Source organism: Eptesicus fuscus, chromosome 13 (genome assembly GCF_027574615.1).
Source record: "Eptesicus fuscus isolate TK198812 chromosome 13, DD_ASM_mEF_20220401, whole genome shotgun sequence".
In the NCBI taxonomy this organism is placed as follows: Eukaryota; Metazoa; Chordata; class Mammalia; order Chiroptera; family Vespertilionidae; genus Eptesicus; species Eptesicus fuscus.
Window position 1 is genome coordinate 12,893,306 of NC_072485.1, and position 27,926 is coordinate 12,921,231.

The window sequence follows — 27,926 nt, forward strand, 5'->3', positions numbered from 1 at the left end:
GCTATTGGTGGAGGGCTGGTCCGCGGGCGGCGGCGGGCGCCGGGCCAGCGGCGGGAGGCGGAGGGGCGCGGCGGGGCGCCTGCCGCACTCACCGGCCTGTGCCCTTGACGTCTCCGCTCCGCTCCGCTCGGCGACCATGGCTGTGCTGGCGGCCCTTCTGCGCGGCGGCGCCCGCGGGCGCAGCCCCCTGCTTCGGAGGCAGATGCAGGTGAGAGGGGCCGGGGCCCGGACCGGCGCGCCGTCTCCCGCCCCCGCCCCCGGCTGGGTGCTGCCCGCGGCCCGGGCGGGACGGAGCGGGGCCCGGAGGCCTGGGGACCCGCCTCGCCCGGAAGCCCCCGGTGCCGACGGCGCGCACGGCCCGGTACTGGCCCAAAGCGCGTTTCCGCTCCAGGGTTTCTTCCGTAATCGTAAGAATTGCTCAATGGTGTGTAGAAGGGGCCACAGAGTTTGGCAGGCGGACAGACGGGGCTGGCCCGGCCTTGCCTGACAGTATCCAAGGCCCATAAAACTATTTCCGAGCTTAAAAACAAAACAAACAAAAAAACAAACAAAAAAGACATGTCTGTATTATTATCAAGAGATTTTATTTTCATGCAGCAGGTGATCATTGGGCTCACAAGGTGCGAGGAACTAGGTGATAATGCAAAGATGCACCTACCCCGGGAACTGCAAAGGTTTCACCTTATCGGGGAAAGTAACGGGTGCTCAGAACTCGCGGACTGAATCGCACAGTTGCCCCTCGATAGCCGCAGGGGTTTGGTTCCAGGACCCCCGGCTCAGCCCCTTACAGAAAATGGCATACGTAGCATTTCCATATAACTGCAGTCCTCCCCATAGGCTTTGTCATCTCCAGTTACTTACCACCCCTAATACATGTAAATAGCTGTTACACTGTATTGCTTAGGGGGACGAGGTCTGTCCCTGTTTCGTATAGACGCAGCCGGCAGCCACTGCAGGTTAACTAAGCAGTGCCCCTCGGCCACAATGTAACAAGTTTGCCACATGTCTTCCATGGGCGGTTGGTTGAATCCCTCGATGCAGAGCCCCTGGATATGGAGGGCGGATGGTGCTTGACAATCAAGCTTACGTACGGACGGTGTCCGGACACACGTCTCTCCTCGGGCTGTTCAGGGAAGAGAGCATCCCTTTCCCCGTGTGTCCCAGCGAGGGAGTGCACCCTGCGGGGTCAGGGGCCGGCCGAGCCTCGGGAGTAGGTGGAGAGCGGCAGGGTGTGGTGGGGGAAGCGGGAGTTTTCCCAGTTTGGTTGGGGTGATAATACTTTGAAATCCAGTTGTGTTGGGAGAGTTTGCATTTGACCCAAGTCAGTGGGGACCGTTGATATTTATGTTTTTTTTGGTCATAACCAGAGGTCAGGGAAGACTGAAGTGGGGAGAAAACGACTATTTCAGGTGTCAAGTAACTGGAACTAGCGCGCTGGCAATGGGTGAGCCTTGTGCAAGGGATTGTGAAAAAATACGTGTAGAACTTGACACATACGGAGTGAGGGCGTGGAGCCAGGGGAAGAGGAAGAATCTGAAATTAATCCCAGGTGACTGAGCTAACTGAAAAGTCAGGAGGAGTAGGTTTCCAGGAAAAATGAGTTTTTCTGTTTCCTTCTTTTGTTTCTTTTTGGAAAGATTAGTGGTTTTCTTTAAAAAATGTATTTTATTGACTTTCCACAGAGAGGAAGGGATAGGGATAGAGAGTCAGAAACATCGATAGGAGAGAAACATTGATCAGCTGCCTCCTGCACACCTCCCACTGGGGATGTGCCCACAACCCAGGTACGTGCCCTTGACCAGAATCGAACCCGGGATCCTTCAGTCCGCAGGCCAACAGTCCATCCACTGAGCCAAACCAGCTAGGGCTGGAAAGATGAGTTTTTAATCAGCGTATTTGCTAGTTTCATGGAATGACTTGGGAAATCACAAAAATGTAATTAGGTTAACCTAGGTTTCAACCAGTGTTGAGCAGGTGAATTAGGTAGGTACTCTATGAAGAAAAAAAAAAAAAGCAAGAGTAGAACCTTCTTATAGTTTAAGAGTTTACAGCTAAACACAAATGTTGCTGATGAGGAAAATGAAGCCGTAGGTTGTATAGCATGTGACCTACTGTGTTCATTTTATTGAACTCGAGGAATTAGTTGTAGAGACAAACCTCGGAGATATTGCAGGCTTGGTTCCAGACCACCACAGTGAGTTGTAATCTTTTTGTTGATGGAGGGTCTTGCCTACAATTTGTATAAAAAAACACACAACATGAGGCACAATAGAGGAGGCATGGCCTTTTTGGTTACTTGAATTAAGTGGCCATTTACTAACCATGGCAATATGTTTGCTTTAACAGGAATTTCAATATTCGGTCTCATTCTGTGGGATGAACCCTGGCCTGCCTATACTTTTAGTGTCCTTACCTGTAAAATAAGAATAATAGTACCTACTGGCTGGTTCTAGTTCTAAAACAGCAATTTTCAACCTATGTGCTTCAAGAATTTTAAAACATGCAATACATGACTATTTAGTCAGGGGTACTGACCTCTTTTCCCTTAGATTGTCAAAAAAATGATAACAGCCAACACAACAATAGCTGTCTGGTGTGAATGTATCAAAATTATATCAATTGTTTTGTCATATCGGCAAAAACTGTATTTTTTGGTGTGTGGCAGAATTTTAGTAATTAGTTTATGTATGCCATGAGATGAGAAGGGTTGACAATCACTGCTCTTTTATATATTGATTTCACAGAGGAAGGGAAAGGGAGAAAGAGAGAAACATCAACGATGAGAATCATTGATCAGTTGCCTCCTGCACACCCCACACTGGGGATTAAGCCTGCAATCCCGGCATGTGCCCTGACCAGGAATCGAACTGTGACCTCCTGATTCATAGGTCGACACACTGAGCCACGCCAGCCGGGCAGAAAGTCACAGCTCTTAAGACATATTTCAGATCTCTCTGTTTGTATGCAACCCTTGTGTGACTAGCCACATAAACTCTTGCTGGGCACCTCCTTTTTCTACTGTCTGTCCCTCTACAGTCAGTTCTCTACACTGTGGTCAGAGTGACCTTTTTATAACAGGAAAGCCTGCAGTGGCTTCTCGTTGCACAGACCAGAAAACAGACTCCTCCTCATGGCCTGCTGGGTCCCTGCTTACTGATCCAGCCTGCGCTCGGCTCTGGCTGCGCGTTCCTGAGGATGTGGCTCTTGCCACACTACCCCGCCGCCTACACTGGGCACGTGCCAAGCTTGCTCCTAACCCAAGGCCTTTGTCCTAGTTCTCCCCTGTGCCTCCAACACTCTGTCCTAGATCTTCCCAAGGCTGACGCTTTCGTAGTCATTTCTCAGCTCCATGACATCTCCAGAGAGCTCTTCTTTCACCCTCCCGTGTAAAATAGGCCCTCATTACCCCATTTTGTGGCTTCATAATGTATTGACCCTGCCTGAAATGATTTTGAGTGGCTAGTAAGCATCAGACTTTGTTCAAATATTTGTATAGCATCTCCTGCCATCACTGGGATAGAAAATGAAATCAATCTCTTCTTGGAACTCACAGTCCTGTGGGGGCCTCAGGGTTACAAAATTATGTATTCCTGGAAAAATTAGGGTGTGCACAGGGCGCTGTGGCAGCTGGGATGGGAGTTCCTACCTCTGCCTGGCATGATCAGGTGAGGCCTGCAGAGTGGGTGGTACAGCTGAGCTGCCCTTGGAAGATGATTGTGCTATGATTTTGTCATTCATTCCTGAGGTATTGAATGCGTTAAGTGGGCCCAGTGCCCAGTGCCAGCGCTCTAGCAGTGAAGGAGAGACGGCCTTGCTCCCAGGAAGCTTGCATTAGGTTGAGAGAGAGAGACTAAAGATGTAAACCCCGTGTTTACACAGTGTGAGAGGTGCTTTGAAGAAAGTAAACATGTGGAAATAAGGGAGGCCAACTTTAAACAGGGTAGCTAGGGAGAACCGCTCTGGGGATGTGTCTTTTGAGCTGAGACCTAAAGAATGAAAATGAACCAGCCGTGAAGCTCGGGGGGAAAGGCTCTTACCGGCAGAGGCACATAGCAGAGATCTGGAGGTGGGAATGGGTTCAGAACCAGGCAGAGGCTGGTGCGCCTGGCATACAGCAAGAATGATGTGAGTTTGGAAAGAAAATCAGGAACCAGATCATACTGGGTCTTGTAAGATAAGGGGAAGAGTTTGGGTACTATTCCAAGGGCTATGGAAAGCCATCAGAGGATTTTAATTAGGGGAGTAATGTGACCCAATTTACATTTTAAAAACTGGATGAACTGGAAGGGAAGTTGGAAAGTAGGAAGCTAGGTAGAAGGTTATTATAGTAGCAAGAGGAGGTGGTTGGAACTAGATGGTGGTAGTGGGATGAAGCAAAGTGGAAGAATTGAGGTATATTTTGGACACAGTATCGACAGTACCTGTGATAGAGTATCTGGGTTTTAAGGAAAGATGAAAGGCGAGTCCTAAGATTTTGGCTTGAGCACCTAGATTAATTGTGATGCAATGTTGTGAGGTGGGAAATACTGGGGGAAAAACTAATTTCCTAGGCATGGAGATTGAGAGCCATGACTTGGTCATTAAATTGAAGCTATCAGGCCCAGCTGGTGGATTGAGCCACAAGCACCAAGAGGTCTCTGGTTCAATTCAGGGTCAGGGCACATGCCTGGGTTGCGGGCGCTATCCCTAGTAGGGAGTGTGCAGGAGGCAGCTGATCAATGTTTCTCTCTCTCTCTTCCTCTTTCCAAGGAAAAAACAACAACATCCAAAAAAAAAAAAACATTAAAAAAATTGAAGCTGTCAGATCAGCACTTGGATCCATGAGTCTGGAGGTCACTTGAGCGGGAAGGCTGGAAATAGAAGTTTGGAAATCATCAGGACGTTAGTGCCGTTTAAAGCCACGGGACTAGCTATGGTTAAGGAGACAGTGAAGCTGTAAAATTAAAAGGCCTAGAACAGAGCCCTGGGACGTTCCAGCACTGAGAGTTTGGGGGAGGGAGGAGGAGACAGCAAGGAGACAGGAAGTTAGGGAGGTCTGAGGGAAACGCTAGACTGAGTTAAGATAGAAGCTGAGGAAAGGGAGGGTTTGCATAGTGGATTACATATATCATCACCTCATTTCATTCTCAAAACAACCCATTTGAAAAAAGCAAGGAAAGCCCTGGCTCTTAACTACGGTGTGTTAGGGTTCTGGCCTGTGACTCGGGCTATGAAGGAATTCACAACTGAGAGAAGAGAGAGATTCACAGAGTTTCTTTTACTTTCCCAAAGGGAAAGGGCCATGTGCATACTAATCAATATAAAGGCAAAGAAATAAACCCTGGCCTGCTCTTTTAATGGCTGCTGTTGCCAGGTGACAAGGAAGGGAGGAGGATTTGGGGGCTGGAGTTGAGCAGATATCTGGGGGTTGTCTTTGAAAAGTTTGTTTTTAGTCCAGGCAGATGTCCTAGAGAGGTGTCTAGCAGGATCTTCACAAGCCTGTAAAACATTCTTAGAGCGAAAGTTACAAAGAGTTCAAAAAGGGACCAGCTTGGGTTTGAAAGGGAGGGAGTCGCGTCCTTCTACTAACTAGAAACTCTCTGGCCCCCGTTTCTGTGGAGGAGGGGTACGTAAGATGTAGCCTTGAAAGTAGCTTACCTTGTCTTGCCGTTTGAACAGAGGGGCTGTTTGAATCAGAGGAGTGAGCAACCTTGTAGTTTAATTACCAGGTGCTTTTTCATATATTGTGGAAGGCTACAGTGAAGAAAAGGAAAAGCCCACTTTTCCCCGCCTAGCACTGTGCATGATTCCCAAAGAAGAAAAGTGAACCCAGTGTTGCCGAGAGGTGATTATAGTGTTTATTGGATTTTGCTCAGAACCTTAATAGTAGAGCTAACAGCCAGATTGGAGGAGGTTGAACAGAACACAGGAGGTGAGGACAAGGAAACCGAACTTGTAAGTAACTTGTTGGAGAACTTACATTGTACAAGGGAGCTAAGAAATGAGGTGAGAGTTCAGTGGGAATGTGGCCTCAGGGAAATTTGTTTTTAGGTGGGAGGACCCAGAGCCTGTTGTATGCTTATGGTATGAACCAGTTGGACATCCTTAACGCTGCTGAGGAGGCGGGAGACGCTCCCGCCACCACTGCTGCACTGGCAGCCGTCAGCCTGGCTTGTGGCTGAGCGGAGCTCCCCCTGTGGGAGGGCATTGACCACCAGGGGGCAACTCCTGCGTTGAGCATTTGCCCCCTGGTGGTCAGTGCACGTCATAGCGACTGGTCGTTCCTGGGTGGTCCACGGTTAGGATCAATTTGCATAATACCCTTTTATTATATAGGATTGCGTTTTCTGGTGAAGTCAGATCCCATAGAGCTCTTTCCTTTTTTCCTTTTTTTTTTAATGCTCAGGTCTCTCTCTCCTTCCCTCTGTGTCATTTCTAGATTCCTGTCTTCAATGTCACTAATTCTTTCCTCCATCTGGTCAGCTGTTTCCTATGCTTACTACTTCACTCTTAATCTCCTGTGGTTGTCTCTTCTTATAACCACTATTTGTCAAATATACTTGTTTTTTGTCTATGCTTTTGTTTATCTGCAGTGAGGACAAAGCCTGTTTAATCTGAAAAGCTAAGTTCTTGGGTCAGTTTAAAGTTTTTAGATGTCTGTAGACTTATTACCTGGCGAGATATGTTTGGACATAACTATCAACAAGATTATGTTCTAAATATAAGTTGTCATGTTTGAATAGTTATTATGCTTTCTGACCTCAGAGGACAGAAAAATCTTTGTTCTTTGTCCTGTAAATTGTCCAATTTCAGATGAATTAGGTCTCTGAACTGTGACCTGCATTTTTAGAATTTGTTCTTATTGGCATTTGCTCCTAAGAACAGTGTGGGAAAAACTGAGATGTAGGGACAAGATAGTTATTCTTTTCTTTCTTAAAAAAGAATTTATCTGGTAATATAGATCATGTTTATGTAAGGTGTGTTTGCCTCACATAAATCAGAAACATTTGTTAGTAGTGGGTGGGGAGAAATAGCAAGTTTTACTTAAATATATTTTTAAGCAATGAGGATGTATTTAAATTTTTTTTATTGATTTGAGAGAGGAAGGGAGAGGGGGAGAGAGATAGAAACATCAATGAGAGAAACCTTGATCAGCTGCCTCCTGCATGCCCCTTCTGGGGATCGAGCCTGCATCCCATGCATGTGCCCTTGACCAGAATCGAAACCAGGACACTTCAGTCTGCAGGCTGACGCTCTATCCACTGAGTCAAACCGGCTATGGAAGGATAGTTTCTTGTAGTGTTTTAAAATTACTTAATTTAAAACTTAAAGACTTAACTTACACTATATCAGCAATTTTAAGATAGCATACATTTCCAGTGAACAGTTAATCAGAAGAGTATATTACAAAGTAGTAATTTTTTCTCAATGTAAAACTGATATGTTAACTAGAAAATTTGGAAATAAAAGTATAAAGAAGCAGAGAAATCACCATAATGTATATGAAATGATATAAATAAATATTTTATATCATAACATTATAAATATTTATATTACAGGAAATAAGATATGTGGAGCGAAGTTATGCATCAAAACCTACTTTGAATGTAAGTATAAATTTAAATTGTGCTTTAAAATGAAAGAATTTAAAGGAAATGTAGTTAGTAAAAAATGCATATTTTTATGATTTGTGTATATGGGAGGGTCAGCTTGGAATGATGCAATGGTTAGAAATAGCTAATTATTGAAATACTAACTTCCAACTTACCATAAAAGTTTTAATCTAGTGCCCTGCATAATTTCTGCTTCTTCCTTTTTGTCTACTGTAAAACCACCTTCTCTCAAAAGCCAGGCAGTATTCTTCCCTTCCTCTCGGGGACCCTCAATGTTGAATGTGACACATTGCAGAGGCCACTTGGAAGACAGTAGGAGAAGGGGCTGGACCAGGCTGGGTGTTAGGCAGGAAGGAGCATCACCTGATCACCGAGTGCTTTGTGAGGGAGTCCTCTCTCTGTTTCATGAGGGTCCCTAAAACGAATAGCCTTCCACCAAAATCTGGGGAACAATTCTTATTTATTAACTTGAATGGGAATGTGGAAGGCAAGCGTAAGGATAGAATTGGTACAATAGTGTTTTATAATTATTTAAGAGCTCTTGTCTACTTTTCCTTAAATTTCATATTAATATTATCTTAGTAATCATCTAAGAAACTGCGGCTCTGGCTCTGTCCCAGTTGTGGTGTGGCCCTGTCTAGTCTAGCATACAGATTCCTAGCCCAGAGTTCCCGTCAGCAAGGAAGCCCTTTGGTTAAGGTTATCATACAGTTAACAAGGATAAAGTTATCATTTCTTCAAGTTTGACTGAGGAGTAGAATTGAAATTTAAGCTTCTGGTTTTAAACCTCCTGTGGAGAACTGAGAAGGATCAATGCCTATTTTAAAGTAGGTTTGTTTTAAATTTTCAATTATGTCTTAAATCATTAAGTACCAGCATTAAACGGATTCGTTTTACTTCTGTTCACATATTGAGATTATTGCTCAGCAGTTGAGTGTCAACCCAGGAACCGAGAGGTTGCTGATTCAATTCCTGGTCAGGGCACGTGCCAGGATTGTGGGCTCGATCCCCAGTTTGGGGTGTGCAGGAGGCAGCCAATCAATGATGTTCCTCTCTCATCGATGATTCCTTCTCTCTAAAAATCAATAAAAACATATTATTTAAAAATTTTGATACTATTTTAATCTTTGATGATTAACTCAGAAAACTGTTTCTTGGATAATAATGTCTATGAATTATGTTTATTTAATAAAAGATGATTTGGGTAAGGTATTTAAATATAATAATTATTATCATCTCCTGTCTTACCAGGAAGTGGTCATAGCAAGTGCTACGAGAACACCCATTGGATCCTTTCTCAGCAGCCTTTCCTCCCTGCCAGCCACTAAGCTGGGCTCCATTGCCATTCAGGGAGCCATTGAAAAGGCAGGTCAGTGGTTGCTTTGCTCTTTGTGTCAAAGGGCAGTGATTCACTGGAACAAATATTTATTTTGGACATATGTAACACTTAGAAATGACTTAATGCCTGTATTTCTGAATTCCCTCGTAAAGAAGTTTTTGTACTATAGAGTTAGGAATGAAACTCAAAAACTGACAAGAAAAAGAAGCCATTCCTGCTATACAATGTCATGTACCTTACTAGGTAACCACTAATTATTCCATTGAATAAAATATGGAAATGCATTTTTGTTTTTTGTTTTGTGAAAAAGGAATACCAAAAGAAGAAGTGAAAGAAGCATACATGGGGAACGTTATACAAGGAGGTGAAGGACAAGCCCCTACACGGCAAGCAGTGCTGGGTGCAGGTACTAGGGATACATTCTGGCTTTCATACTTCAAGTGTTTCACATGGCAAATGGAGGTCATTTCAGCTTAAATAAAAAGTTAAATGCATAATATAATTTAACACTTACAGACTTGTATTGGAAGAAGTCATGTTGCATACTCTATTAATTTTAGTTCTACAATTGTGTTTGAAGAGTATCTTTGTTTTTCAAAATTATGACTTGTCTTTATTGGTTTTAGGCTTGCCTATTTCTACTCCGTGCACCACCATAAACAAAGTTTGTGCCTCAGGAATGAAAGCCATCATGATGGCCTCTCAGAATCTTATGTGTGGACATCAGGTAAGAAGGACCTTCTTTCCTATGTTATAATTAAAATAATACACAGCGCTAAAAGACACCAAAAATCTAAGCACATTCATGCTTTACAAGTGCTCCTAAGTATAGTTGCTGTGTTGTTTCAGACACTCAGGAATGTCTAATGTGCTAATTCCTTTAAAATAGAGGTTAAAATGATACCAAAGTGTCTTGTATTAAAAAGAAGTTTTCAGCCAAGATATTTTAGTCTTCAGATGACCCTTAGAGTCTTTCTCTGAGATTCTTGGTAACTTCAAACATCATAAATGTTATATTTACCAGAGTAAGGGATTTCGTCATACATGAGAAGAAGGTGCTGACCCTGGGAATCAAGTAGTTGATTGACCCAAGAATTGATGACTGATTTGTAGTTCCTGTGTACCCAGGTTCAGTTGTTAAATTGTACAGGTTTTCTATTGGCCTCTGGTGTAGATCTTCTCTTTACTTGGGATTAAGCAAGAGATAGCAGTATATGCTGTGGTGTGAGGCGACTAGACCTAAACCCATAGAAATAAGACTTCATTGGATCTAGCCCTTCTTTTTTCAGTTGAGGGAAGTGAGGTTGAGAGGACCATAGACACAAAGTTAGAGGGTTGGAGATAGAAAATGGGTGTCTCTATCCCTGCTTGGAGCATTCCAGCTGATCAGGGCATAACACACCAGGATAAAAATCAATTGAGATATTTGCAAATTGTTTCTTACATATACAAGAACCACAGTTCTGTGTGCCCTTGATGATATTCCTTCTTTGCTTTGTTTCCAATTGTAAGGCAAGCCAGAGAGAAAAAAATATAGTGATATCTGAGCTAATGTATCAGAGACTTCATAAGTTTTGTTTTTTTTATTATATTTTATTGATTTTTTTACAGAGAGGAAGAGAGAGGGATAGAGAGTTAGAAACATTGATGACAGAGAAACATCGATCAGCTGCCTCCTGCACACCCCCTACTGGGGATGTGCCCGCAACCAAGGTACATGCCCTTGACCGGAATCGAACCTGGGACCCTTGAGTCCGCAGGCCGACGCTCTATCCACTGAGCCAAACCGGTTTCGGCAGACTTCATAAGTTTTATGTGCACATGCTAAAACCTGACGGTATAGAAAAGTATAAAATGAAAAGTAAGCCTTTTTGTTCTCGCCCCTCTGAGTGTCTGACTTGTTTACCACTTGTGTATTCTGACACTTAAGAGCAAGTTGTTTAAACTCTGGGCCCCACTTAATGTCTTGGAGATCTTTCTGTATCAGCACATAAGGTAGTATTCTATTGAACTGAACAACTATATTTTATGGATCCTTATTGAATGAACACTTAGGCAGTCTCAAGCTCTTCACTATTTTACTTTATTTATTTAATGTTTTTATTGATTTGAGAGAGAGAGGAAAGGGGAGGGAGAGAGAGAAACATCGATGTGAGAGAAACATTGATTGGTTGCCTCCTGTATGCACCCGACTGGGGATCAAACTGGCAACGTGGGTATGTGCTCTGACCGGAAATCGAACCCATGACCTTTCGGTGTATGGGACTAAGCGCCAACCAACTGAGCCACACCGACCAGGGTAGTTCTTCACTATTTTAAATAAAGCAGTGAGTATCCCTATACATATATGTTTGTGATGTATACATACTTGAATCACCTCCACGGAGGCAGTTTAGTGTAGTGGTTAAAAACAAAATCTAGAGCCGGATTAATTCCAAATTCTACATCTGTCTCACATTAGCTGTGCAATTACTATGTGACATTCACTGGAAATTGGTCAATAAAACATTAAAAAATCGTCATGTGCAAGTCTGTTGGAAAAATTCCTAAGAGGAAAATTTTTGAATCAGAAGATGTTCAAATTTTGATATTTTCAAATGTTTTCCATAAAAGTTGAACCAGTTACAGTTTCTAAAGGTTGTGAGAGTTTGTTTGCCTTCATATAAGTTAACACTAACATTGCGTGTTACCGAACCCTTGTGAAAACAGTGGGTGAAAAATGGTCATGGGATTGTTTAGATGTTACAAAACTTAAAATGAAAAAGAGTTTTGTCTCAGTTGAGTTTTTATGGTTCTGTACCAAATGCTATTTGTACTACATTAAAATGCTTTCAGTTAGTTTGTTTAACTCATTTATGCATGTATAAAATGATCTGATTTATAGGAATATTAGAAATTGCCTTATTTTGAATAATTATGATTTTGGAAAATGATCAAGTTTATTTTATTTCCTTTTATTTCCTTTTCAATTATAGTTGATATTCAGTATTATTTTATAGTTATTTCAGGTACATGTATAATGGTTAGACATTTATATAATTTACAAAGTTATCCCCCCCAATAAGTCTAGTACCCATCTGGCACCATACATAGTTATTACAATATTATTGATTATATTCCTTATGCTGTACTTTATATCCCTGTCACTGTTCTGTAACTACCTGCTCGTACTCCTTAATCCTGTCACCTTTTTCACCTAGCTAACCCCCAAATTCCTTCCCATCTGGCAATCATCAGTTTGTTCTCTGCATCTGTGTCTATTTCTGTTTTGTTTGTTCATTTATTTTGTTCTTTAGATTCCACATATAAATGAAATCATATGGTATTTGTCTTTGTCTGACCTCCTTCACTTAGCATAATACCCTCTAGGTCTATCCATGTTGCAAATGGTAAGATTTCTTTCTTTTTTATGGCCTAGTAATATTCCATTGTATATATGCACTACATCTTTATGATGAATTTTATTTTATATTGAAGAATGATTGATGTTTTATTTTCTGTCTCTTACTGCCATCATCCCTAGAAAATACTCAGTATTTCAGGATAACTGAACTAATTGAAAAATTTCCTATTTCAAAATAGGTGAAGTATTTAGTTCTTTGATGTATAACTTGTTTCTCCTTATTTCTGTTTAAAGGCTATGAGAAAATAATGTTTGCTTTAATTAGCCCTTTAATGTAAATTGTTGATTTGTAGTAACAGGTTAATTGATTAATATTTATTAAACTTCTACTATATATGACAGGCATGAAGATAGATATGACAGGTTTTTTGGACTCAGAGGAGCTTAGTTAGTGAGAAGATTTGACGTATAACTATAGCTATAATACATTGTAATAGTACTAATAAAAGCTATACACAATGAATGGAAAACACGAAACAAAGAAGGGAAACTGTTCTAAGAAAGGCTAGAAATACGTGGTCAAGCAAAGCATGAAGTGGCCATTTTGATTAGTTTTAAAGGAAATGTACGTGTTTTTACATGCTTGTGGATGGTTCAGAGTGCAGAGGTGTTTGAATGCTCCTGGTGTCTTTGAAGACCTTTCAACAGTTCTGTGTGACCTGAAGTGCAGGTCCAGGCATGAGACTGGAGAGGGAGAGGCAGATTGCACATGGCCTTGGTAATGTGCCATGCTGGAGTCCCTTAAAGGAGTAGGATGATCAGACATACATTCTAGCCAAAACACTCAGGTGTGTGTGGAGGACACCTGGTGAGAGGAAAGGCTGCATGCCACATTATCAAGCAGATCCTCTGTTGATGAGGAACATCTCAATTGAGGAAATAATAGGATTAGTTCTGCAAACTGAGATTATTTCTAGTCTTTTAGAAGACATTAAATTTTAGCAGTTTAAAAAGAAAGAAGGATGGGAAGGTAGGAATTTCAGAAGATGGTCTTATATGAAAGATTCCTGGCATTTAAAAAAAAAGATTTTTAATTGATTTTTAGCGAGGAAGTGAGAGAAAGAGGGTGGGGGGAGAGAGAAACATTGATGTGAGAGATAAACATCGATCAGCTGCCTCCTGCATGCCCCCTGTCCCGGATAGAACCTGCAACCCTGGGCATGTACTCTAAGTCGGAACTGAACCAGCAACTTCCTGGTGCACGGGATAACACCCAACCAACTGAGCCACATTGGCCAGGGCGCTGGCATTCTTAACAATATCTGACTCCTTTTTAAAAAAATTGTTTCTTTTTTCACTTGCAGTTTACATTCAGTATGACTTTGCGTTATTTTTAGGTGTACAACACAATGGTTAGATAATCACATCCTTCACAGAGTGTTTCCCCGGTATTTCCAGTACCCACCAGGCACCATACATAGTTATCACAGTATTAGTGACTGTATTTCCTGTGCTGTACTTCACATCCCCATGAGTATTTGTAACTTCCAATCTGTACTTCTCAGTCGCTTCACCCTTTTTACCCAGTCACCCAAGCCCCCTCCCCTCTGGTAATCATCAGTCTGTTTTCTGTATCTGTGAATCTATTTATCTTTTGTTTGTTTCATATTGTTCTTTAGATTCTACATATAAGTGAAATCATATGGTATTTGACTTTGACTGACTTATTTTACTTAGCGTAATACTCTCTAGGTCCACCCATGCCATCACAAATGGTAAGGTTTCTTTCTTTTTAATGGCCAAGTAATATTCCATTGTACATACACACCACAGCCTTTCATCCACTTGCTTATTGATGTGCACTTGGGTTGCTTCCATATCTTGACTATTGTAAAATAGTGCTGCAATGAACATGGCAGGGGGTGGTGGTGGTCCATACATTCTTTCAAATTAGTGTGTTGGGTTTCTTCAGATATGTTCCCAGAAGTGGAATCACTGGGTCAGAAGGTAGTTCCATTTTTAAATTTTTTTGAGGATCCTCCATGTTTTCCACAGTATGGAGGGCCCTCAGTGGCTGTGCAAATCTGCATTCCCACCAACAGTGAATGAGGGTTTGCCAGCTATGGTCATTGTGGATTTATTGATGATAGCCATTCTGACTGTCATCAGAATTACTACATGTAAAGTGATAACTCATGTCTGAGGAGATATATCAGAAAAAACATTGCTGTGAGAAATGCCTGAGGTTTTACTGCCTATGTTTCCTTCTAGGAGTTTTATGGTTTTGAATCTTATATTTAAATCTTTTTACTTATTTTGAGTTTATTCTTGTGTATAGTGTCTGAAGGTGGTCTACTTTCATTTTTTTTGCATCTGTCCAATTTTCCCAATACCATTTATTGAATGGACTGTCCTTACCCCATTGTATGCCCTTGGCTCATTTTTCAATACAAAATGACCATTTAGGCATGAGTTTATTTCTAGGGTCTCTATTCTGTTCCATTCAGTTTTTGGCCTGTTTTTATGCTAGTGCTATGCTGTTTTGATTACTTTGGCCTTGTAGTATAGTTTAATGTCAGGTAGCATGATGCCCCCAACTTTGTTCTTTCCTAAGATTGCTGTGGCTGTTTGGGTCTTTTGTGGGTCCCTATACATTTTTGGATTATTTCTTTTATTTGTGTGAAATAGGCCATTGATATTTTTATAGGAATTGCATTCAATCGATAGACTGTTTTGGGTAGTATGGAAATTTTTTTGTTTTGCTGTTGTCCAAATGTTTTTTCTTAAAATACATTTTTATTGATTTCAGAGAGGAAAGGAGAGGGAAAGATAGGAACATAAATGATGAGAGAGAATCATTGATGGGCTGCCTCCTACACGCCTCACACTGGGGATTGAGCCTGCAACCCGGGCATGTGCCCTGACTGGGCATCAAACCATGCCTCCTGGTTCATGGGTTGATGCTCAACCACTGAGCCACGCCGGCCGGGCCAAACGTGTTCATTTTGATTTGAGGCGCTTTTCGTGCTGCTTCCTTCTGAAGGAACATCCTCTATGAGCCTTGCTTTTCCTCCTGGAGGCTCACAGAGGACTGTTTGTGCGTGGCTCAAGATGGTGGCGATTTTATAGCATTCTGGGCATTTCACATCCATGAAGTAGGAATTGGGGCTCTGCACTGGGCATGTGTTCTTGTGTTTCCTCTTATCTTCTGGAGAGGGATGAAGGAGATCCATTGTGAGAGGCATGTTGTTGTGGGGAAGTTGAAGCCGTCAGAAATTAGTATGGACATTTTAATGATGTTAATTTTTCCTATTCATAAACATGGTATAATGCTTCCATTTACTTGTATCTTCTTCAGTTTCTTTCTTCAGTGCCTTATTATTTCCAAATTCAGGTCTTTTACCTCCTTGAATAACTTAATTCCAGGGTATTTTACTTAAAATTTTTCTTTTTTTTCTTTTTCTTTTGTTATTTTATTTTTATGCAATTGTAAATGGGATTGTTTTTCTAAGTTTCCCTTTCTGATAGTTCATTATTGGTGTATAAAAGTGCCTCTGATTCCTGGACATTTATTTTGTATCCTGCTACTTTACTGAATTCATTTATCAGTTCTAGTAGTTTTTTTATGTAATCTTTAGGATTCTCTATACACACTATCATGTCATCTGCAAATAATGACAGTTTTTCTTCTTCCTTTCCAATTTGGATGCTTTATATTTCTTCTTCTTGTCTGATTGCTGTGACTAGAACTTACAGTATTATCTCTCTATATAAAACCCTAATATGCAAATAGACTGAACAGCGGAACAGCCAAACAACTGGTTGCTATGACATGCACTGACCACCAGGGGGAGTGCGCGGACTATGGTGGGCATTGGTAGCAGAGCACAGAACATGGCAGGTGTTGGCCACAGCGGGTTGGTGGAACAGGTGGGCAGAGGGTGTCAGACCAAGCCGGGGCGCCAGTTGCTGTCATTGGGGCGAGCCTGTGGTGGTTACTGAAAATTCTTTGCTCCTGCGCGTCGTGGTCCTGCACGGCGCTTGCACCTGCTGCTGGTGCTGGCCCCGCTCACACCCATTGCCAGCACTTGGTGCCAGCGCCGATCGCCGTCAGTGGGTGAAAGTGGCGGCTGCTGGCCCTGATCGCCACTGAGGGCTTCTCCACCTCCCCCCTGCTCCTGAGGGGCGATTGAGGCAGCAGCCACCGCTCACACCCACTGATGGCGCCGGCCCCAATCACTCCGCACTGTCAGTGGGTGCGAGTGGGGCCTGTGCCGTCAGCGCATGGGAGCAGCGGCAGCGGGAGCAGGGCTGCCTGCAGGCAAGGTACTGGGGGCCGCGGTGGGAGGGGCCAGGCAGGGGTGCGGAGGATGGGCCGAGACCCGCCCCTGTGCCCACCGCAGCCTCACGGCCCACAGTTCCTTTCAAGTTGCACAAATTCGTGCACTGGGCCCCTAGTGTTGAATAAGAATGGTGAAGCTAGAACATCTGTCTTGTTCTTTTTTAAAAAGTATATTTTTATTGATTTCAGAGAGGAATGGAGGGAGAGATAGAAACATCAATGATGAGAGAGAACATAGATCAGCTGCCTCCTGCACACCCCACACTGGGGATCGAGCCCACAACCCGGTCATGTGCCCTGACTGGGAATCAAACCCTGACCTCCTGGTTCATAGGTTGATGCTCAACCATTGAACCATGCTGGCCAGGCTCTGTCTTGTTCTTAATCTTAAGGTAAAAACTTTTAGATTTTGCCCATTCAGTATGATGTTGGCAGTGAGTGTCATATATGGCCTTTATTATGTTGAGCTATGTTCCTTTTATTCCCACTTTGCTGAGAGTGTTTATTATCACAAATGGGTGTTGGATTATATTGTTTTTGTCTGCATCTATTGAAATGATCATGATTTTTATCCTTCATTTTGTTTCTGTAGTGTGTCACATTAATTGCTTTGTGGCTGTTGTACCAACCTGCATCCCAGGAATAAATCCCACTTAGTTATGGTGTATGATCTTTTTAATGTATTGCTGGATTCAGTTGGCTGATATTTTGTCAAGGATTTTTGCAACTGTGTTCATCAGGGTTATTGGCCTATAATTTTCTTTGTAGCAACTTTATCATTTCAGATATTGTATTCATTTCTGATGGGGTCTTTTTATTGTTTTTTATGTCCTTTTTTTATGCTGTAGAAGTTCTCACTAAGTTCTCTCAGCATCCTTATAGCCATTCTTTTTGAACTCTAGATCTGGCAGATTGCTTGCTTCCATTTCATGTACTTCTTTTTATGAAGATTTATCCTGTTCTTTTTGGGGGCATGCTGCCTCTCAGTCTCAGCAGGGTGGCCTCATGAGTAGGTGTTCTGTGGCACCCCGTGGCACAATCTCCTTGATCACTAAGCTAGGAGCTCTCCCTTGTGTGGGTCTTCAGGGTGAGGCCAGCGGAGTTTAGATTTAGCCATGTGAAGAGAGAGCTCTGTGCCAGTTAGGCTTGTGAGGGCAAACTGGCCCCTGCCCTAGAGCCACACAATTCAGTCTCTGGCATCTGGAGTCCTCCTGGACCTCTGTACCACGTTCACAGGCAGCTGAATTCTCTACAGAGCGTGAGCTCGGCAGGGCAGGACCACTGGGAATTGAGAGGATGGGGCTATTGCATTGATACTATGTGGAGGGGAGTGCTTTACCCAAGAAAGATGGTGTCTGTGGGCGAGGGACTCAATACAGGGATCCTGGTCATTGTCCCCTTATCTCTGTCCTCGAAGCCACACTACTCATTTTCTCCAAACATGAGTCTAGTTCACGCCGAGCTGCCCTTCCTCCACTGGAGCCCAGGGGGTGTGGCTGAGAAAAAGATTTTGTGCCCTGGCCCTTTAATAGGGCACTTGGGTTTCTAGCTGACTCCTGTCTCTCCCTGTTGACAGAATCCCTGTTGATTTTCACAGCCAGATATTATGTGGGCTCTGCTTCTTGACTCTTGATTCTGGGTGGTGGAGCATGGCATGCTCCTCCGGGGAGACTTTTACAACTGAGATCTATCCCTGAGGATTCTCAGCTGCCTCCCGTGAGAATGGGGTCAGACCTTTTTGTGTCTCCATCCTTCCTCCCAGTATCGGTGTGGCTTCACTAGTTACCAGTTATAGGACTTCACTAGTCTTCAGTTGGTTATTCAGGCAGACTGCTCTATATTTTAGTTGCAATTGCAGTTTAGTTCTGGAAGATGAGTGTAACGTTCACCTACTCTTTGCCATCAGATCCCGACTCTAACCTTAATTATCATTACACATTGTAGACCATTTCCTTTCTTCAGGGTTAAGAGGGTACTTCTTGTATTCACTGTGTAAAAAGTGTTTAATAAAATCCATGTAAATTACTTGTTTATTGTAGTTGTGTAAAGGGTATAATGGATTTGCACTTACGTATATTGACATTGGTTTTTTTTGTGTGTGTGTGCTGCTGATCAGGATGTCATGGTCGCAGGTGGGATGGAGAGCATGTCCAATGTTCCCTACGTGATGAACAGAGGAGCAACTCCATATGGTGGGGTAAAGCTTGAAGATTTGATTGTAAAAGATGGGCTAACTGATGTCTACAACAAAATTCATATGGTAATTATTGCTTTAAAAAAATATATATGTATATTTTGATTTCAGAGGAAGGGAGAGATAGAAACATCAGTGATGAGAGAGAATCATTGATTGGCTGCCTCCTGTATGCCTCTTACTGGGAATTGAACCATGACCTCCTGGTTCATGGGTCGACACTCAACCACTGAGCCACGACGGCTGGGCTTAAATTATATGTATTTTAGAAATTGAATTGAAGGATGGGCTCTATAAATGTCTATTTTAGCCATTCATTTGAAGAAAATATTTTTCTATGCTCATCGCATCAGCTTGGCTCAACTATTGAGTAAATTGCTGCACACTGGAGTAGGGCATTTTCTGATTTCTAATAATGGGTTCTATAACTATTTAATTATTTGCCTTCAAAATAGCAACAGCTGAGCTAATTCAAGTAGTTGGAGATGAGACATGAGTGAAAAGTTACCTAGTACAGAAGAGTATATTTTAAAAAAACTGCCTTTTTATGTTATGCAAAGATAATGTATATTTTATAAGGTATACAAAGTTAATTAGTTTTTTTAAAAAATTCCAACTTTTATCAGGGTAACTGTGCTGAGAATACTGCAAAAAAGATGAATATTTCACGAGATGAACAGGATACTTACGCTATTAACTCCTACACCAGAAGTAAAGCAGCATGGGAAGCTGGGAAGTTTGGAAATGAAGTTATTCCTGTCACAATTACAGTAAAAGGTAGAGCGATAATGTTCCAAATACATGTTAATTTTTAGTAGACTTTACATATTGCAAATTTTTTATGTTTAAGTTTTAGTACTTTGGTTTTGTTAATTTTCACCTGGGGATATTTTTTCCATTGATTTTTAGAGAGATTGTAAGGGAGGGGGAGAAACAGAGAGAGAAACAATGATATGAGAGACACACATTGACTGGTTGCCTCCCACACGAGCCCAACCAGATTGAGCCTGCAACCAAAGTATGTGCCTTACCCAGAATGGAATCGCCATCCTTCAGTCCGTGGCTGACGCTCTATTTCTGAGCCAAAGTGGCTAGGACTAAATTGAGTACATTTTAATCTTTTTCATTTCAACTGAGGATTTTAACCTTTCTGCTTAATTAAGGGAAATGTTGCCATTTCAGATAGTTAAACCCAATTTAATATAGGTTTCATTAAAATTTGCTCAGGCTTCCTAAGTTTCTGCCTTTATTCATAGCTCAAAGAGAGCTCCTGACCAACTCCAGAATAAATCCACAGTAAAGGTTCATTTACCTGGTTTGGGTTACATTTCCATCCCAGGAATGATTACTGTGCCCAGCACGATGGACTATTAGGGCTTATCCAGCCTAGGGCAGGCATCTACCCCTGGGGCCAGGAGAATGGGATCCGTGATTACAGGAGGTGGGGAGACAGGAGAACAGGATGTGTCTGAACAGAAGATTTAAAGTGCGTTAAGCTGCGTAATAACTTGTAAGACACTAACAGATTACAGATGGTAGATTGTACAATAGAATTTACTCAGACGGTTTAAGGTATGCTGGCATACAAAGGGAGGCACAGACTACCAGGCACCTAATTGTTGTCTTGATTGGTGATAACTTAAAAGATGTTTGTTTTAGGCAAACCAGATGTAGTGGTAAAAGAAGATGAAGAATATAAACGTGTTGATTTTAGCAAAGTTCCAAAGCTGAAGACAGTTTTCCAGAAAGAAAACGGTTAGTATTAAGAAATGAAGCATAGAAAAAATGGGAGTATTAATACTATATCTAGTCTTGGAATTGCCTAAGGATTTTTAAAAAGTAATTCTAGGAACTATTTAACATTTTCAATACATCAGGCTCAAGTGAAATTAAGAAAACATATATTTATCCAAAGTATATTTAAAATTGCATAACAGTTAATGCCTTTAATAGATAAATCCTAGGAAAGAGATTAGTAAACCGGCATTTGCCCAGTGCCATCATGCATGTGTTTCAGAGCTAGCTCTGAATAAAATGTTATAAAAAAATAACATAAAAAAAGCATTCTTACATTATAATTGTCATAGTTATGTATATGTTTCCAAAGGGCAGGAGCTATCTCTCTGTATTTGTAATTTTCCATGCATCTAGCAACATAGGCAGTACTAGGTAGGAATTTATTTAATTGAACCAAGTGAACTCAGTGTGAAGGAATGTTTTGACTTCGTGCGCATTGATGCCTTCAGGCACAGTCACCGCTGCCAACGCCAGCACGCTGAATGATGGAGCAGCCGCTGTGGTTCTGATGACTGCAGATGCAGCCAAGAGACTCAATGTCAAACCACTGGCAAGAATAGCAGGTAGAGAATGTTCTGAACTTGTTTATTCCTAAACCTCTGCAGGCCATTCCTGAAACTGAGTTTCCTTGTCAGTAATACATAATATTGAAGCCATTTGTAGCTACATAGGTTGTGCTTTGTGACGGATATAACTAGTACCTATTTTAACAGGGATAGAAGCTCCCTTAATATTTTTATTATAATTTTCTTTATATAATAGTAAGCTTTAACAATCTTTTCCTATCCTAGAAAATGAGTGGAAAAATACAGGGTGCATGTTTTATTTTTTTTAAATGTATTTTATTGATTTTTTACAGAGAGGAAAGGAGAGGGATAGTTAGAAACATCGATGAGAGAGAACCATTGATCAGCTGCCTCCTGCACACTCCCTACTGGGGATGTGCCCGCAACCAAGGTACATGCCCTTCACCGTAATCGAACCTGGGACCTTTCAGTCCGCAGGCTGACGCTCTATCCACTGAGCCAAACCGGTTTCGGCAAGGGTGCATGTTTTATTTTACCCGGGCACGATAGGGAACGGTAGCCAGGTAAAATCCCATATACATAAAAAGAACATGGGATGAAGAGTCTAGAAATATGAAGTCTAGATGTTCTTCCATTTATTATTATTTCTGGGCTTGGCATACCCTAGGTTTCCTTACGCCTGTCTTCAGCTGTAAAATCTGCCTTGCCTTCCTCATAAGGAGTTAAACAGAAATTTTGTTACTTTATAAAAACCTTGTGACTAAATTTATTCTTAGTTTAGATCATAGTTTCTTAACCTCAGCACTATTGATATTTTACAATAAATAATTCTTTGTTTTTTGGGTTTGTTCTGTGAATTGCAGGATGTTTGATTTTTGGCCTCTACTACTAGTTACTATAATAAGTGGCATTGTACCCGTTAGGACAACTAAAAATATCTCTAGTTAACACCAATGTCCCTGGAGGCAAACTTCCCCTAATCCTCCCACTTGTGAAAATCAATGGCTTATAAAGTGTAGAATGGAACAAATACATTTACATTTATTTCAAGGGATAGGACATTTGCATTTTTGCATATTATACAGGGTGTCCCAAAAAATGTATGCACACTTTAAAAGCTGATAGATCAATTTTGAAAATGAAATGTATTTTAATAAGCACTACCTTTATAATTATTCTAAGTATGTGTATACATTTTTGGGGGGACACCCTATATATAACAGTTGTTAGACCTTTGGGTGCATATAAAAAAGATTTTAAAAGCTTTTTATTTTTTTTATAAAGCATTTGCTGACGCTGCTGTAGAACCTATTGATTTTCCAATTGCACCTGCATATGCTGTACCTAAGGTAAGAACATACTCCATTCTGCCAAAGGGAACGAAATAAACTGATGAATAAAATAGAACCAGAGCCATTCAGAGGGAAGGAGGGAGCGGGGGTGGGAAGAGAGTAACCAAAGAACATATATGCACACATGCATTACCCACGGACACAGACCACAGGGTCGTGAAGGCCTGGGGTGGGGAGGGATGCCGGTGAAGGGAGGCAAAAAGGAGGTCATCTGTAACACTCTCAACAATAAAGATTTAAAAACCCATGGAGCTACCAAATGACCCAAGAATTCCAGTCCTATGTATACCAGTATACCCAGAGAATTAAAAAAAAAAAAAAAAAAAAGGCAAGGGTGCCTGAGGCAGGCTAGAAGCTGAGAGCTAGAGAAGTGGTTCACACCTGGGTGCCATGTTTTGTCTCCTGCTGCTGGAATAGAGGAAGCTGCTTGAACTCCACAGCTCAGAAAGTTATCTGAGCCCAAATGGAGGAAGAGAGAATAGTTTCTTGTTAATTTTACTGTTGCTCACAACATAAAAACGTCTAAAGAAAAAGGGCACTAGCAATATTTTACAAAGATAATCATTACCATCACAACACTTTCCTGCCTATGAGGAACTACCAAACAAGAGATATTTACATTTAAAAAGAGTTCAAACAGGTAAAATAATTTAAATAAATAATTCACAGTAAAGTAACAATAGCTCTGAATATCTGTGCTCCAGATAACTCCACAGCAACTTTTATAAAGCTGAAAAATAATAACAGTAGACATTAATATACCTTTCATTTGATAGACCAAGCTTCTCTCTCCAAAATAGAAATTGAGATAGTGCAAATAAAATCTTTTGATTGCAATGCAATAAGTTGAGACATTAAAACCAGAAAATAAAAGGTCTATTCTTCCTGGAAACTAACAAACTACATATTTAAGTATCTCTTGCATCAAGGGAAATACAAACTGAATTTCTGGTTAAGATGGCGGACTAGGTAAATACTGTGCACACCTTATCCCATGACCACATCAAAATTACAACTAAATTACAGAACCACCATCACTGAGAACCACCTGCAGCCTAAGCAAACATATAACTCCTGTAACCGGAAGAAGCCACGTCAAGACTGTTGGAGGAGTGGAGACAACGAGTGGGCAGGTCCTATACCCATGGTGTAGCAATTAAGAGTTGGGAGGGATATCTCAGCTGTGGCGGTCCCCTCTGAGGAATAAAGGGTCCCAGCCCACAAGCTCCAGTGCCAGGAAGAAGAGGTCCTCATAACACCTGGCTGTGACCATCAGTGGGGATTGGGGCTAAGTGAGAAAGAGGCTGCTGCGGTCCCATGTGTTCCTCTTAACAGGGCCCGTGTGTGGACTCGCTTGCCGACACTCTCTCTGGGCTCCAGTAAAGGGAGACAGATGGGGAAGAACGAAACTGACTAGCTTCAGGGGCAGGGCTCTGCATGGAAGTATTGGCAGGCAGGCCCTAAATTGAACTCTCCATTAACCTGGTTAACACTGTTGGCCCTTTCCCCTCCTCCCCTCAACTCATGCAGCTAGTCTGAATCTCTTCCAGCAGGTTTTCCATCTAAGTGCCTTACCTTGGCTTGTGCTGTGGACTTTCCTAAAAAATGACAAAGGTTCACAATACTGAAACAAGCATCATGTGGCTTCAATGTTCCCTGTAACTCTTGTTAAATAGCCCCAAGCCTGGCACAAGCAATGATTGGTGTCAACTTGACATTGTAACGTCCGTCAGGTGGCCACAAATCTGGCATGAAGTGGCAGAGTTGGCTATAATTAAGCAGCTACAGCACAAGGGGCAGTTGGCCTCAGCTCAGTGTTGTGTCCACCAAAAGTCCCATGCCTGGCACTGGAGGCAGCCAGCCCTAGTTTGCAGGATAGCCTCTCCCAAGTACCTTCAAGCCCAGCAGAAGTGGCGTTCAACCAGAGGTCACCTTGTAGCTCCTACCAGGCAGCACCAAGCCAGGAACAAAGGATGGCTGACCCTGACATCACCAAAGCCCCTCCAAGGGCCTCTAGAACCAACATACCTGGTGGCCAGCTTCAGACTATGCAAGAGCATCACCCAACCAGCTCCACAAATGACACACCGAAGGGCAGACTTCGCTGGCACCAAAGCCCGATTAAAGTGACTCCTGTGATCATGGCAAGCCCTCAATGAGGATCATCTCCACCTACTGACAAGCCAATAGCAAATAAGGCTCAACTGCAATAGGAGGGCACATACAGCTCCCACAAAGGACATCCATAGAGCTACCAGCTTAGGAGACTGGGCCCCACATGGAGCTACTCTGTGAAGACCAGGAGATGTACTAGTTCTACCTAATACATAGAAATATATAGCCCAAATGAGGAGACAAAAGGAACATCCCAAATGAAAGAACAGGTTAATCCTCCAGAGAAAGAACTAAATGAAATGGTGACAAGCAATGTACCAGGTACAGAATTCAAAACACTGGTTATAAGGATGCTCAATTAGCTTAGGGGAAAATTAGATGAAGTCAGTGAGAACTTCAAAGATACAGAAAGCATAAAAGTGAACCAGTCAGAAGTGAAGAACCCCAATGACAATGCACAGAACATCCAGACAGAAGACTGATAGGGAAATAGTTGCCTTAAATGACACATTAGAACAGAAGGATGTAATTAATATTTTAAAGATAAGTCACCCCAAAGCAGTAGAATATAAATTCTTCTGGAGTGCACATGGAACATTTTATAGAATAGACCACAAGTTAGGCTACAAAACAAGTGTCAATACATTTAAGATTGAAATGTCAAGCATACTTTCTTTTCACAATGGTATGAAACTAGAAATCAGTTATAATAAAACGGAAAACACAGACATGTGGAGGCTAAATAACATGCTACTGAACAATGAATGAGTGAACAATAGATCAATCTATGGGACACAACCAAAGCAGTTCTGAGAGGGAAATTAACAGCAGTAGAGGCTTGCCTCAAGAATCAGGAAAATAAAAGCCCTGGCTCGTGTGGTTCAGTTGGTTTAGAGCATCTTCCCGTCCACTGAAAGGTGGTGGGTTTGATTCTCAGGGCACATACCCAGGTTGCAGGTTCAATCCCCAGTTGGGGCATGTACAGAAGGCAACCAAACAACGTTTCTCCCGCTTTCTCTCTGAAATCAATAAAAAGCATATCCTCGTGTGAGGATTTAAAAAAATCAAACAATCTAACGTTATAACTAAAGGAACTAGGAAAAGTACAACAAAGCCCAAAGTGAGTAGAAGACATTAATAAATATCACAGTGGAAATAAATGAAATAGTCTAGAAAAACGATACAAAAGATCAATAAAACCAAGGGCCAGTTCTTTGAAAAGATAATTGAAAAATAAAATGAAATATATGGGAAATAAAACCAGAATTGCAGAATTTCAAGAAAACAAGTTTTTTTTTTTAAATTTCTGTATTGATTAAGGTGTTACATATGTGTCCTTATTCCCTCATTACCTCCCCCCAAACCCCCCACTCACGCCCTCAACCCCCTGTAGTCTGTGTCCATTGGTTAGGCCAGTGGTCGGCAAACTGCAGCTCGCGAGCCACATGCGGCTCTTTGGCCCCTTGAGTGTGGCTCTTCCACAAAAGTGTGGCTCTTCTACCACGTGCGGGCGCGCATGTACAGCGGGAATGAAACTTCGTGGTCCATGCGCAGAAGTCGGTTTTCAACTCTCAAAAGAAATTTCAATTGTTGTACTGTTGATATTTGGCTCTGTTGACTAATGAGTTTGCCGACCACTGGGTTAGACTTATATGCATGCACACAAGTCCTTTGGTTGATCTCTTCCCCTTACCCCCATCCTCCCCTACCTTCCCTCTGAGGTTTGACAGTCTGATTGATGTAAGAAAATAAGTTTTGGCCCCGGCTGGTTTGGCTCAGTGGATATATCCTACCTAATAATAGACAAATATGGAAATTGACCGTACCTTCGCTATGCCCCTGATTGGCCAGGAGGCACAGGGGGGCGGGACTCGGGGTGGCCGATTGGGCCGGCGGGACACTGAGCTCGCATCGCCAGCGGCGGCACAGAAAGGACCTCTGGGGCAGCGAGCTCACGTCCCGCTGTGGACCATCAAAAGCGGGGGAGCTGGGTGCCTGTTTGCTCAGGCACCAGGCCTTTCAGACGCCTCCGCCGTGCCGGAGGCTTCTGAAAGGCCTGGTGCACCAGTGGACAGATACCCAGCTCCCCCGCGATCGAAAGCAAAAGCGTGGGAGCTGGGTGCCTGGTGCACCAGTGGACAGGCACCCAGCTCCCCCCCTACACGTGCATGATTCAATCATGCACTGGGCCTCTAGTATATATATAAAAAGAAAACAAGTTTTGATTGTTAATTACTTGAACATAATATGTAAAAAATTTTTAGGTTCTTAAAGCTGCAGGATTGAAAAAAGATGATATTGCAATGTGGGAAGTAAATGAAGCCTTTAGTCTGGTTGTACTAGCAAACATTAAGATGCTGGAGATTGACCCTCAAAAAGTGAATATCAATGGAGGAGCTGTTTCTCTGGGACATCCAATTGGGTAGGTAAAATCATAAAGAAAAATCTCTAAGTAGGTTAATGGATGCCTTTGTGTTTCTATCTAAACGTGTTTCATGATAACTCCTATCACTCTGTGTTAAACAGATTTCTTTCCTACCCTTCATAAGGCAAACCCATTTGTGATAGACTGAACATTGAGCACAGATCTGTACCATTTGTTGCTTGAAAATGAGTATTTTATTTAGAAGACTTAAGATTAAAGTCTATGCTTGGGCCTTTAGAAAAACCGTAACCATTATTAAAACAAGTCTCCCAAGTTTAAGAAAAGTAACAAAATTCAGCTATGATGAATGGTAATAAACTTTTAAAGAATTCAGAACAGAACTTTTGGATACTTATACATTGTACTGCTTCATTAAAGAATAAAAATGCTTTCTTACTCCTAGGATGTCTGGAGCCAGGATTGTCACTCACTTGGTTCATGCCTTGAAGCAGGGAGAATACGGTCTTGCCAGTATCTGCAATGGAGGCGGCGGGGCTTCTGCCATACTGATCCAGAAGCTGTAAGACGACCCGTCACCAGGGTGGCTGACTTCCGTGGATCGGCGTATACTCCAAAGAATGTTTCCTTTTTTATTATTTTCTATTTTAACTTTTTCTAAATAAGATGAAAAGATCAAATCCCAAAACATTTTGAAATTATAAATAAATTTTTTCTTCTGCTTTAAATTTTTGTTAATCTTCAGAAGTTTCCTATTTTTGTTATAAAGCTCTATTTGAAATGCTAGTGTGCAAACTTAGTGGCTTACAAGTAGACAGGGGCTTCTATTTTAGAGAATCATTTGTTTTTGAGGATGTTAAAGCGTGTCATCGTAGCTAATTTAGATTTAGCAGACTCTAATGTGAAAGTGGCTATATTGGGCAAACTAGCAGGGCCTCATAG

General features: G+C 41.9%; 1 protein-coding gene and 1 pseudogene across 1 annotated transcript; one reads left to right on the plus strand and one right to left on the minus strand.

Moving 5' to 3' along the window:
* Positions 1-27,712, plus strand: ACAT1 (acetyl-CoA acetyltransferase 1). The gene is made up of 12 exons (XM_054725270.1): positions 1-208; positions 7,539-7,586; positions 8,844-8,961; positions 9,242-9,337; positions 9,558-9,658; positions 18,733-18,876; positions 19,437-19,587; positions 20,470-20,565; positions 21,057-21,170; positions 22,419-22,483; positions 26,866-27,023; positions 27,430-27,712. The coding sequence occupies exons 1-12, from the start codon at positions 137-139 to the stop codon at positions 27,548-27,550; spliced, it is 1,284 nt and encodes a 427-aa protein (XP_054581245.1). The 5' UTR covers positions 1-136; the 3' UTR covers positions 27,551-27,712.
* Positions 15,275-15,718, minus strand: LOC129151103 (40S ribosomal protein S27-like; annotated as a pseudogene).
* Positions 27,713-27,926: the final 214 nt, after the last annotated feature.

What these genes read in the sequence shown, in the direction of transcription:
- ACAT1 (XM_054725270.1), top strand. Translation starts at nt 137, where the DNA reads ATGGCTGTGCTGGCGGCCCTTCTGCGCGGCGGCGCCCGCGGGCGCAGC. An exon ending in TGCTTCGGAGGCAGATGCAG is followed by an intron (nt 209 to 7,538) that starts GTGAGAGGGGCC and finishes TTTATATTACAG; the next exon opens with GAAATAAGATATGTGGAGCG. An exon ending in AGTTTTCCAGAAAGAAAACG is followed by an intron (nt 20,566 to 21,056) that starts GTTAGTATTAAG and finishes TGATGCCTTCAG; the next exon opens with GCACAGTCACCGCTGCCAAC.